Source organism: Nuphar pumila, chromosome 4 (assembly GCF_984573655.1).
Source record: "Nuphar pumila chromosome 4, dmNupPumi1.hap1.1, whole genome shotgun sequence".
Lineage (NCBI taxonomy): Eukaryota > Viridiplantae > Streptophyta > Magnoliopsida > Nymphaeales > Nymphaeaceae > Nuphar > Nuphar pumila.
In genome coordinates this window covers 109,951,606-109,964,369 of record NC_143252.1, presented here as the reverse complement: position 1 = coordinate 109,964,369, position 12,764 = coordinate 109,951,606, and the positions used below count along the sequence as shown (strand labels likewise).

The 12,764-nt window shown below is 40.2% G+C and overlaps 1 protein-coding gene across 1 annotated transcript in view; it reads right to left on the bottom strand.

Annotated features, from left to right (window-relative positions):
* The window catches only part of LOC149840532 (NAD(P)-binding Rossmann-fold superfamily protein), a 33,370-nt gene extending 24,173 nt beyond the window's left edge, over positions 1-9,197 (bottom strand). The window contains exons 1-5 of the mRNA XM_090003193.1: positions 9,073-9,197; positions 8,405-8,473; positions 8,205-8,318; positions 7,690-7,818; positions 6,271-6,339 (exon numbers count right to left, since the gene is read on the bottom strand). Coding sequence (XP_089859319.1) covers positions 6,271-6,339; positions 7,690-7,818; positions 8,205-8,318; positions 8,405-8,473; positions 9,073-9,162 — 471 coding nt within the window. The 5' untranslated portion in view covers positions 9,163-9,197. The remainder of the gene's footprint in view (positions 1-6,270; positions 6,340-7,689; positions 7,819-8,204; positions 8,319-8,404; positions 8,474-9,072) is intronic.
* Positions 9,198-12,764: the final 3,567 nt, after the last annotated feature.

The following is a 12,764-nucleotide window of genomic DNA, read 5'->3' as shown; positions in this document are numbered from 1 at the left end:
TCTCCATTCGTTTGATTCAGTCCATTGTTCATTTGAAAACTCTTGAAATAAAGATTACACGCCATCGTCTTTGGTGGTTTTGTTTTTCATTGACCGGTTCTAAGCATCGCCTGACGTGGGAGCTATGATCTTCAAACCAACACCCAAGTCACGTAACCACCGAGTCCTCCCAGCATCAAAGTGGTATTAGAGCGCTAGCATCTCCTCCGTCGTCAGCAATATGGTTCAAGAGGCGAGGAGCGATCCAGCAAAAAGAAACGAGCAGGAGGATGCCGGCAGTGAGAGTCCAATGCGGTGTATGATGAAAATGATGACCAAAATGGAGGAAAACATGTCCAGAATGAACAAAAAAATAGTTGGCATATCAAAACGGCTGGACGGGATTGAAGGTCGACTGGTCTCCCTTGAAACACCGGGAGAGAGGCATGCGGCGTCAGCCCAAACGCAGGAGGCAGATCTGGGTCGTCAGCCGATGCACTTTCAGCCAGCCCAATCCAACGGCCCAACTTTGTATCCCCCTCTCTATTCTGATCTGCCTCCTCCGCTCCAGCCGAGTCAAGGATCCACCGCAGGTACGCCCCTTCCCTCGGGTGTACCTCTTTCATTGCAGCAGGCCCCTATAAAATTTGTGTGATGTTATACATATCGGGCCCAGGATCCGTTACCCGGATCCAAAAAGAAATATAAATATGAGTATTAAAAATATATATGTAATAGTAATATATAATAAATAAATAATTTAAAAGTAATATAATAAAAGATTTGGGTAAATGGGGTTTGGGTCCATATTGGAGCCAACCAGATCCAATTTATGGATCCATTACCCGAATTAAGGTGGATCCATGTGGATCTGGCAAATGGCGGCCAACCCGGATCCACATTAGAGTGGATCCATAACTTATTATTGACCCGGATCCACGTTAGAGTGGATCTGGTACAGCGGCACCGCGGGACCCGGACCCGACCGCATCTTAAAAGATTTAAAGACAAAGAATCATGTCGGGGGCACGATTCTTGCCCAATACAGGAAGAATGGGGAAGGGTTACAGAGAGGCTGCAACCTAGTTTTTTGCCATTCTCGGAGAAGGAGGGGACATTCGCTCGATAAAGGGGAGAAGAGGACCTCGCCCTTCGGCAGATCCCCTTTCACCTCTCATTGTTCTCTCGCCTCTCTCTCGGCCTATGTCACACGGACTCGGCTAAGGAGGTGCCGCACCCGAGTCGACACGCCCCGACACGGGTGCGGACTCGGGTGCGGCTTCGGACTCGGCCCGGACTCGGTCAACGCCGAGTCGGACTCGGTCAACGAGTCCAGGCCAAGTCCGTCCACATTTTGGACTCGGTCAACTTTGACTGAGTCCAAAAATGTCCCTAAAAAACCAATTTTTTATATTTTTTATTTAAAAAATATATATAAAAAGAGTGACAGTGCTGCAGTCACAGACTGTGACTCTGCTGCAGTCACAAACTGTGTGTGCAGTGTGCACAGTGCACAATCTGTGCAGTGTGCACAGTCTGTGACAGTGTGACTATGCACAGTCTGTGACTGTGTGACTGTGCACAGTCATGTGACTGTGCACAGTCACACGGACTGTGCTGTGGCATTTTAAAAATAAAATAAAATTATATATACATATATATATATATATATATATATTTTTTTTTGTCGAGTCCCCGTGTCCAAAAATTTTAAAATTGTGCCGCACCCGTGTCGCACCCGCACCCGCACCCGCACCCACACCCATGTGACATAGCTCTCGGCTCTTCTCTTCCACCTCGCTGGAGCCCTTTTCCTCGTCGTCGACGATCTTGCACTTGCTTGTAAAAGCACCGACGTCGTAGGAAGCCGACCACCTGCAACTGTTGAAGCCGACACCTCCAACTATTTTTTATCCGGAAAGAGGTAGGATTTCTATCTCTGGTTTTGTTGGGTATGGATTGAATCGAGTTGGGGTTAGGTCGGTCCAGAAAACCCCCAATTTAGTGGGCACGTATGAGCTTGCCAAGCGATTCTTGGTTGTTGGAAAATCCAACGTTGTGGCTTGGGGTTTCCGATAAGGGTAAAGATAGTAGTTGGAGGGGGAATATGGTTTAGTGCCTAGCCCTAAACAAGAAATCCCCAAATCAAATCGATTTGGGGGTCTTCTTGATTTACCCTAACAAGACAATACCTAAATACCCAAATCAAATCGATTTGGGGGTTTTCTTGATAAACCCTAAATCTTAAAAATATGAATGGTTTGGGAGTCATTTCTTTTCCTGATTTGATTCATTCTCTGGAACACATTGATTTTCCTTGATAGTATATGCTTCTAATCAGAATGGGTTTCGGATTTGGTTTTTTAAGCATAATGGTTCTTGATCATATAGGATGTTGATCAGAGTGATTATCATTGGTTAGATTGATTTCTTTTAATCTATTGCGTTGTATTTTAAATAATATGTGAAGCAGGGTGTCTTGAATCTGTCGGTTGATGATTTCCATTCAATATAGACAACTTAACATAGATTCCTTGAATTCTTTAATTTCTTTGATTTCTTGAAATGACATGGGTTCTTGATGCCTGCGTCGGATTTCAGATTAACTAAAAACTGTATATGTTGTATCAGATTCCAGTTTCATTTTATAAGCCAAGAATTTCGTGGGTTGTGGTAGATTGTGATTTCTCTTTTGGAAAAAAAAAATGCAATTTTGTTACGAGCATGAAGATATGCATGGTATGATGGAAGGTTACCAAACAAAGCAAAATTTTCTTATGTTAGCATGGAGAAACAGGAAAAATATATCCTACTTATATGTTGCACTCTATATTATGCCCATTTGGTTATGTTTAGGTTTTTATGTAATTTGATGTATGTTGTTTCTTTATTATGCTTGCTTCTCTTAAATGTACTGCTCTATATTCTCTTAAACAACATGTGTGGCTCAATGTGTTGTACCCTTTTGTGGGTTGGACTTTATAGAGTTCTTGAAGTTGCATTTTTCTCTGGTACTGTGATTGATTTACATGAAATATCGCGTGTTTAAACTGCACTGCTTCTCGTCAGAAAGTGTACGATTTGAATTGTTTGTATGCAACAGGTTAACTGTGTTTAAGGAATGGGGTTGCTAGCTGGGTTCCAGACGTATGATGGTATTTAGTGTTATATGGATACGAGCTTTGCCTAAGACGGCAATATATGAATGGATTACCCGATGCGGGTACTTAGACTATTAGCTTGTGCTATGGCAATCAAATGATGAAAACTTAAGTGTAAATATTGTGTGCTTGACTGGTTTAAAGGCATCAAAACATTTTAAGTGGGTTTATGAAATCAATACTATAAATGATTGAGACTGTTTTATAAACCTTGGTAAAATTACTAAGGTTGTGATCAACTGCTAAGGTAGTAAGAGGAAGTGGGAAAATGCCCTGAACTTCGGAACAATAACTAAACAATGAAACAAGTTTCTGAGGCTTACCTTGGAGAGGGTAGGTGGTACAAAACTTCGAGGACTTGTATTGTGTTACGAGCGTGAAGCGGCTCATGGGTCCCCGTCCTCGGAGTTAGGGACCAGGACTACCTATGTGTCCTAGGTGGTAGTTTCATGTCTTCTGCAGAAGTTAGGGATACATCCTGTCTTAAGTGGAGCCCTTGGGAGATTCTCTCGACTATTAGTGGAGCCCTTGGGAGATTCTCTCGACTATTAGTCGCTCCCTTGGGGATTCAGTCTCAGTTAAAATGTTCGGGTTAATAAAATACTCTTGAATAATATATCCCCGAACGTTCTCTTCTGAGATGGTCAACTGTGCCCGTGTGTACTCGTGGGGTAAGATAATTTAAACACAATTTAGTTCAGTTAGGTATCACAGTAAGTGGAAATACTGGAGATATGCTTATGTTCTTTAACATGCTTTATATTTTGAGCTTGTGACGATATAAAATTGTGAAATGTGTAGATATGAGGTAGTTGAACAACTATATGAGAGGTGTATTGCAGCAATCATAGCATTAACATATACAACTCTCATATAGTTGTTCAACTACCTCATATCTACACATTTCACAATTTTATATCTTCACAAACTCAAAATATGCTTGTGACGATATAAAATTTCGGGGGCGTTACATATATGCTTATTGTGGCGACAACAAGTTGTCAGAGCCGACTTCTTCCCAACCAAGGGAGAATGATGCAGGGCAGGACCTGACTGGATCTATACCACGTGACCCGGTCTGGGCCCAGAAACCCGATCCACTTCAGATAATTGACGATCGGACCCAGGAGCTAGATCCGATAGCAGGTAAGATGACCCGATGCAAGGATGTGTTGTGTACCTACTCCAGACGAATGCATAATCGAATGCCACAGGTCCAGCAGGAGGAGGAATCGAACCATGTCTCGGGTCCATGATTGGACCCGAGACCCGGGTCCAACTCACATCTTTATAAACCCGTGCCTAGGGTTTCGTGGAGGGAAGATCAATATTGCAGCAGATTTTCTTCTGTTTTGGATTTTCCTTAGGTTAACAGTTACATTGGATTAGAATTGGATATCGTAGTTAGTTGTTTTCTTCATTCGTTTGATTCAGTCCATTGTTCATTTGAAAACTCTTGAAATAAAGATTACACGCCATCGTCTTTGGTGGTTTTGTTTTTCATTGACTGATTCTAAGCATCGCTGACGTGGGAGCTGTGATATTCAAACCAACACCCAAGTGACGTAACCACCGAATCATCCCTGCATCAGGAGGTAACCCTAATGATAGAATCTCAACTACTGGTTTTTGTATTTTTTTTTTAGATTCCTTAATTGCTTGGAGATGCAAGAAACAACAGAAAGTTTCATTATCCTCTGCTGAAGCTGAATATCGGGCTATGGCAACTGCTACAATGGAACTTGTTTGGTTTCGAAGTCTTCTCAAAAATATGGGGGTTGGAATTACTGAAGCCTCAAAGCTTTGCTGTGACAACAAAAGTGTCATTTATATTGTCAGCAATCACACCTTCCATGAACGGACCAAACATATCAAAATGGATTGCCACTATGTTCGTGATGAGTATCTATGTGGAACAGTTACACTGCCATACGTCACATCGAAATATCACTTAGCAGATTTTTTTACTAAAGCCCTTCCTGCTCCATGCTTCATGTTTCTCCTTGAAAAACTTTCGGTCATCTCCCCGTAAAGTTTGAGGGGGGGGTGTTAAATCATATGTATTAATACATATATATATATAATACCCGATAGGGGTATTATAGTCTTTTCACATATGTTTTATTAAACAACTCTTTTTTTCTTTTATTTATTTTCTGTTTTTATTTTGTCTTTTTTACCTTTTTATTTTTTATTTTCATGCCAAATAGGGGCCCCAAATGTGACCGTTGGGGCCCCCAACGGTCACAAATGTGACCGTTGGGGGCTCCCAACGACTCTTTGGGAGCCCCCTTTTGGCCTCCTTTTTGAACCATCCTTGTGTGTATAAATAGGGGTAGAACCCCTTGTATTCTTTAAGGTTGTAAAGCCTTAGTGCTCTCTCTCTCTCTCTCTCTCTCTCTCTCTCTCTCTCTCTCTCTCTCTCTCTCTCTCTCTCTCTCTCTCTCTCAATAAAGAGATTTTATATTTTAGCTTGTGCTTTCTTTAAAGCTTATGTATGTATTGTCCCATAATAGACTTGGCTATTATTCCTTTTGTGTATTAGTCCATTGTGGGATCCATTGTGGGACATAGTGAATGCTTTTTAGCATTCTTTACCTTTCCGCATACTTCATTACATGTATATACTAGTCTTATTGAAAACTTCATAAAAATGCCTGCATTCCCGTAACTGCAGCTGTATCCATGTGACATAGGTTTCAGACTACAGATGTTTTTCATTAATGATCATGAAGTTTTTCCTGATCTGGCTATTGTTTTGAACAGCTTGTTAAGATTCATCATTCAAAGAGTTGAAGTACAGCATGAAGAGAACAGACCTTTGCTTTCTATTTCTTTACAATCCTAGCTTGGCTATTTTGTGTATGAAGTATGAAGTATGAAGTATGAAGTATGAACTACTAAACAGATTCTGTTCTCATAAGCTTTTCAGGTTTGATCACATGTTCATGCAAGGAATCTCCAGGCTGATTCAGGACCACATGAAGACAATGCGTTCCTAATTATATATTCAGTTCACCCACGAAAAGTTCAACAGCAGATGGTTACCAGAAGGACTAAATGAAAACAAAAAAAGAACGCAAAGTTTGCCTTGCACCAGAAAACCAAATTAATGTTCACAGGTACATACCTCAAGGACAACGTCAGGATTAATATCTGCCAGGGTCTGAACAGCAGCATCTGTCTTTGTCATCCCAACCTATGTAAAAACATAAAAGGACTCACTTCAAAGACTTGACTTATAAATCTATTAAGAAAACAAACCCTTGACAGTTTATTGAACAACGGAGATAACTCTAACTGGATTCACTTATTAAAATATTTGAGAAGAAATGCCAGAGCCAAAAAAGAAAACTGCCCCTCCACCCACATAAAGGTGTAATGATTATGAGTATAAACAGGCAAAATTAAGCTAGATTATTATTACATATATTAAAATTCCAACCAAAACCATCTACAGGAAGTAATTCCAAGCCTTCATGGCAGTTAACAACCCCTCCTACATGAAAGAATAGTTTCTCCCAAGGTTGCCAGACTAGGAAGCAAAAGCGGGAAACGATATGGGAAGTAGAAGCGAGAAGCGATGCATTTTAAAATGTATAGGAAGCGAAAAGCGAGGAATAAAAAAAAGAAATATAAGAATTGAATGGGAATCAATATGAAACACAAATAAAAAATAAAATAAAAGTGACTAATATTAAATTTCATGACTTTTTAGTATAAAAATTAAATTTTTAACAAAATCTAAAGATAATGACTACCAATTTAGAGAAAGCACATGGAAGTGATTGAGAAGAGTGAGAAAACACACAAAAATATGAAAAGTTGAGTAAGAGAACATATAAGAAGAATAGATGAAGCGTGTGAAAAAGCATAGGAGAAGCGTGGGGGAATCAAGGTTCTCATCAAGTTTGGGAAGCGAGGGGTATCACACTTCCGAAGCGAGTTTCCAGGAAGCGAGCTTCCCACCTATCTAAGAAGCTTGTGATAACTCTAGTTTCTACTTTCATGTCTACTTGTACGAAATCAATCAAAAATGCATGCCCTGTATATAGGACTCCACCTGAATGCCAGGATTATATAAAAACCAAAAAGAATATCTTTCTTTTTACATCACATAAATGGTAAGCTATGCATGTTACCATTTGGTAATTCACTCAAGAAAAAAAGGGGGAGACTTGATCATCATACAGGAAAGGAATATACAGATATATCATACAGATGAAGTTCCCCTTAACCAACAACTAAAATATCATGTACTTCCATAATTGTAAGAAGATCTACAGCACCATCAGCTACATGAACTCCTATATCTCTGCTAGTTGGTCATTGTTCCAAAATTTCTACTACTAGGAGAAATAATGGAGTTCATAGACTTCCCATGACCCACATGATGCCAAACACGTTTGAAATCCCAGGTCTCATGAATATATGATTTCATCTTCAACTTAAAACAAAACAAAAAGAACAAAAAAGAGGCCTCGGAAGTAGTTTGTAAGGGATCACATCCAAAATAAGAAGTAAACAAGTTCACTGGGGGACAACATGCCTGATCTGGACGAAAGAAAAGTCTATTCATATTAGCCAACTCCACTGTGTCATAGTCATAAAGCAGCAGTCGACCGATACCACACCTTGTGAGCATCTCTGCAGCAACACTACCAACACCACCTATTCCCTGAAGCACCAACATACACACTGTTTTAGAAAGAAAAAAGCATATGATCCCACAGGGCCAACACCAAGTGTCATACACAATAAGGATTTATTGCAGACAATGGATATTTATCCAAGCAGGGAAAATGCCGCAGCTAAAAAGAACATAAAACCAATCAAAATATGTGGAATGCACCAACAAAGTAATTTTATAAATAAATCCACATAATTATGCGTCTGGATAATATTTAATGTTTTGCATAAGTTGTTGCATGAACTCCAACTACACCATTTCAAAATTTCTCAAAGCACCGAATTTCATGTAAAATGTGAAAAAGACCACACATTTGTGGACACATAATATCAATAAAATGAGGGAAGAAAAAAAAATAATGAAAAAGTACATACAACAACTGCAACTGAAAATTCCCTTATTCGCTCATAGTCCTTCACTATTCCCATCCTTTGAAGAGCCATAAGCCTACTATAAGGGTTGGTGTCCACAACTTCAGAGCTCATATCCTGTCATTCACGTTTCGTATCAACAAGCTACTCATCCACATGAACTAAAAGCCACATATATGAATACCAAAGGCAAGACTACAAACCTTGACTTTTTGCCGCCGCAATGGAGAGCTTCTTATGAAACCAGCAATGTGTTCAGCGCGCCTTTGTATCTAGAATGCATATCAATGCAGTAGCAAAACCAGCATCAAAGTCCCACTTCAAGAATCATAACAACACACTTTGCAGGAAAATTTTACACAAAACACGTAATGGTTATCTTTGGCTACAACAGTGCGAGTAAACTCCAACTCCACTGTTTGGGTATTGGAAGAATTGAAATTCTCGAGTTGCAATTTTAGCCTAAAGAGTAAAGATCATTTCCCACTGTAACTGCGAATTTCAAAGCTTGCAATAACACATCAAAATTCATCTCCACCGCAACTCCCGGAAATGGGAAATCCAAAGTCCCAGCATCACGAATTCCAAATACCACGTAAAAAAACACGCCCTAATTCCCGAAAAACTTGTGCGTGCGAAAAAACTGGAAATCCGTTACCCATGGAATCGATGTCACAGTAATAAAACTCCAGCGTTGAATCAGCACAAAGAAGGAAATGCTCATAATTTACACAGACAATGAAAATCCAACAGTAAGATCGAAAAAAACTCTCGAATTTTCGCACTTTTTTCTCGATTTCATTAGGCATAACGCACAGAGAGATCGCGATGGCAGAAACAGAACAAACGGGAGCAGGAAGGGATCGGTTACCTTCTCGACGAGATCGCGGTGATCGGAATCGGAGAGCGAGCGTTTGAGATCGTCGAGATCCCCCAACATCTCCTTCAACTCGTCCTCCATTGATCGTCGATCGTCTTCGCCCTTGCCTCTCTCTCTCTCTCGATCTGAATGCGCGCTATTTATAGTATGCAATGGCCACCATTTAACGCCCACGGTTTTAGAATTTATTACAAAATTGTAACTTATGCTTTCTGCGTTGTGTGTGGCTGACCAGAAAGCATACAATGCAGGGCAATTTGCTGAATTATAAGCCCGACCCGATCCGATGGGAGCCAGAATTGGATTCTCTCGAATTGGCTAAACGGTTTGGATTCGGATCGGATGTTGGCTAAACGGATTCTAATTTAGATTCGGATTTGGATGATGACAAGCTCATACCAGAACCGTTATTTGCATATAAACGGATTTGGATATTGATGGGATTCAGAAGCAAAAAAATCAAATCCATATCGGCATCCTATTATATTTGGATTTTTTTTTTTTTGCTTACCAACTGCAACTAAACGAAATTGAATTGTGAGTGATATTGGATAAAATCTGATTTATTGACATCCCTAGTCTTGGCCGGGTTGGACAATCGGGTTGATGATGTCCTGATCCACATTGACTTGAAATGGTGGAGTTTGTAATCTAGATAGAGTGAGCAAATATGGAGGTTTTGGAGAAGAAGATGACAACCGGGTCCCAGTAAACAAATGGAAATGACACTTGGATCTAAGCGTCACGCACAACCCGAAAATGCCTAAAACGCATCCGTACGGTTAGACCTATTATTTGGTGTTCACTTAGATATATAGTTTTTTTAAAAGACAAGCTGGGGTTAGGCAGACCCCCATCAGTTAATATTTAACATACCAGTGGGGTTTGAACCTGCAACATCCCACCACAAGGAGATGTACACTCATAGCTCCTAGCAACCACGTGGAGCCCTGTTGATCCTATAGATACATAGTTGGGTCAGCATTTTTGTGCTGGTATTTGGAAATGTGGACTTGGATAAGGTCAGTCCCGTTGACAGGTTTTTGTCTTTGTCACCCTGCCATCATATGGCACAAAATTTGTGCATTAAGCACCTGATTGCCCTCCATCAGGCCTTGGGCCCCACAACTGACAGACCCTGTCTTCAATATAGGGATAGCAATCGGGTCGGGTTGGCGGGTTGGTGGGTCGAGTTAACGGGTTGGCGGGTCAAAATACCTCAACACGAACATGACCCATTTATTAAACGGGTCGAATGTGGCAAACACGAGCATGACCCATTTATTAAACGGGTAACCCGACACAACAAGGTTAACCCGTTTAATAAACGGGCCAGGTCGACATGACACGATTACACGACACGACGACCCGTTTATTAAATGGGTCAACCCGATAACCTCGACACGATAACCGACCCGAGTAACCCGAATAACACAATTAGAAACACAAAAAAGAAAATACATATTATACTTTTTCTGCAAATCCCAATATGAAATTATACTACCAACATTAACATAAAACTTCAACATAATTGTCTTACAAGTTATAACCATACTACAAACATATCCACCAAGTTGTCTTACAATCATCAAGATAAATACAATCATCAAGATAAAACATAAATAATTAAACGGGTTGACCTGCCTGCCTAACCTTTTTATTAAACGAGTCAAACGGGTTGGCATACCCCTAACACGAACACGACCCGTTTAATAAACAGGTTAGGAGGGTTGACCCATTTATGACATGAACCCGTTTAAGTCAAACCCTAACCTGGTTAAGAAGCAGGTTGGCGGGACCGGCCAGATTTTGTCACCTTTACCTCAATATAGAGGGTGATATTTGTGCAATCATATTGCATCTGATATTTTCAGGTCACTCATTTGGTTCTAACCCTCCATTAAATGTATCACAAACTAAATCTTTTGATTGGTCAAATTAGATCTTTTGGGCATGTGGTTTGGGAAGGAGCTGATATGGCATGTTTAGATTGAGGTTGTCGATGTAAGGATGTCGCCATAAGACAATCGTTAAGAGGCCACTCTAATGGTTGCATCTTCTCTCAATGGCTTTTAACAGTTAATAGAGTTGTGACTCTTGAGTTGAAAGGATTTCTTCAATGGACATGTTTGCATTCCAACCCTTTTCAAGATTACAAGAAGGGACTTAGGGGCCGGTTTTACAGTAGAATGAAAGAAACAAATACAAAATTCTTGAATAAAAGAATTACAGGTTTTTTGGGATTTATAGAAAATACATGAAAGCTAGAGGTTGTGATCCAAAGAACAATCCTTGGTGATTTCGTGCATAACAACTCATGCTTCAACCCGGGGGTCCCCTCTTTCCCAAGTATATTAGATCTAACAGTAGTATCAGAGCATAGAAAATCTATCCATGTCAGTGAAATAATGCACCCAGAAGAAAAACTCATGCATCACTGGAAAAACAAATCAAAAAATCAAAACAAAAAAATTTAGCGATTAAAGGTCACTCATTTAATTTTTCTACTTTAGGGCAAACGATGAATCAAGAATTCTCAACTACAAAAAACTCGATTCCTTTGGGTACAAAAAAAATATTAATCTTTACGTACTCGAGGTTGTTTGTCTGGTGATCGAAGAGGGGTTGTAGTCGTCCCAGCAAAGTTCTCTAGGTTTGATTCCATGTAAACAAAAAAAACAAAGAAATCGAAGGAAGGTTCAAACTTGGAATAACCCTCGAGTTGCCAGAAACCGGCATTAGAGGGCTCATCAGAGGAGGTCAACTCTGTTCAAGGGTGGCGGCGACCAAACAATAGAGGGGACGCAAAAATCACCAGTTTTTTGGTGCAGCAAATCTATTGTCTCAAAGGGGTTATCAGAGATAGGATAATCAAAGGTGGAGGGACCGGCGTCAAGCCATCGCCGCCTCCGACCGGTCAAAGGCGGTCAAACCCCTTGATTGTGACTTTACCAAAAATCCAAAAGCACCTAGTAAAACCCCGTAAACCCAAAAGAGAAAAGAGAGAGGAGAGACTGTCAGCAGATGCACTGTGACTGTCGATGAGTCGAGGGTGTGCACAGTCCCCGGTACTACCAGAATCGAGCCCCCTAAACAATCCATATTGACTCTATTTGAATCAAAAAAGTGGACACCCAGAAAGAGGGCACCATCGTCATCCTTAAGCAACACGGGTGAACAACATCCCCATAGCAGGATCATAGGCCAGATCACCGACAGTGTAGATCGATCGTCGGAGTGGGGCGATTGACAGGAGGAAAGAGAGGGGCAGTAGGGAAGAGGGTTTAGGGTTTGTGGGAGAAGGGTTGAGTTATTGTTAATACCAGCATGTCCTCTTAATTCTTGTTATTTTCTGTCAGAGACCTACAGGTTCTGCACCTTTCTGAAATTTCAAAAAAGGTGGTTAAGTCTTTTTTAATTAACTTAAAAAATTGTATAAACAGAGTTCCTAACTTCTGTTTTGATATTTATTTCATAGAATCATTTTTTGCTTTCTAGAAATTGCAGAAGGGGCTCTGATTTGCCTATTACCCCCTGGAGTGCCATTTTGCTACGAATTGCATGAGTTTTATTTTTCAAAAATAATAGCAAGTTTAAAAACTCTTGTTGCATGCGTAAACTAGATTAGAAAAACAAAACATTTGTTTGATTATTTTGTGAATATTTTGTGAATATTTTTTAGA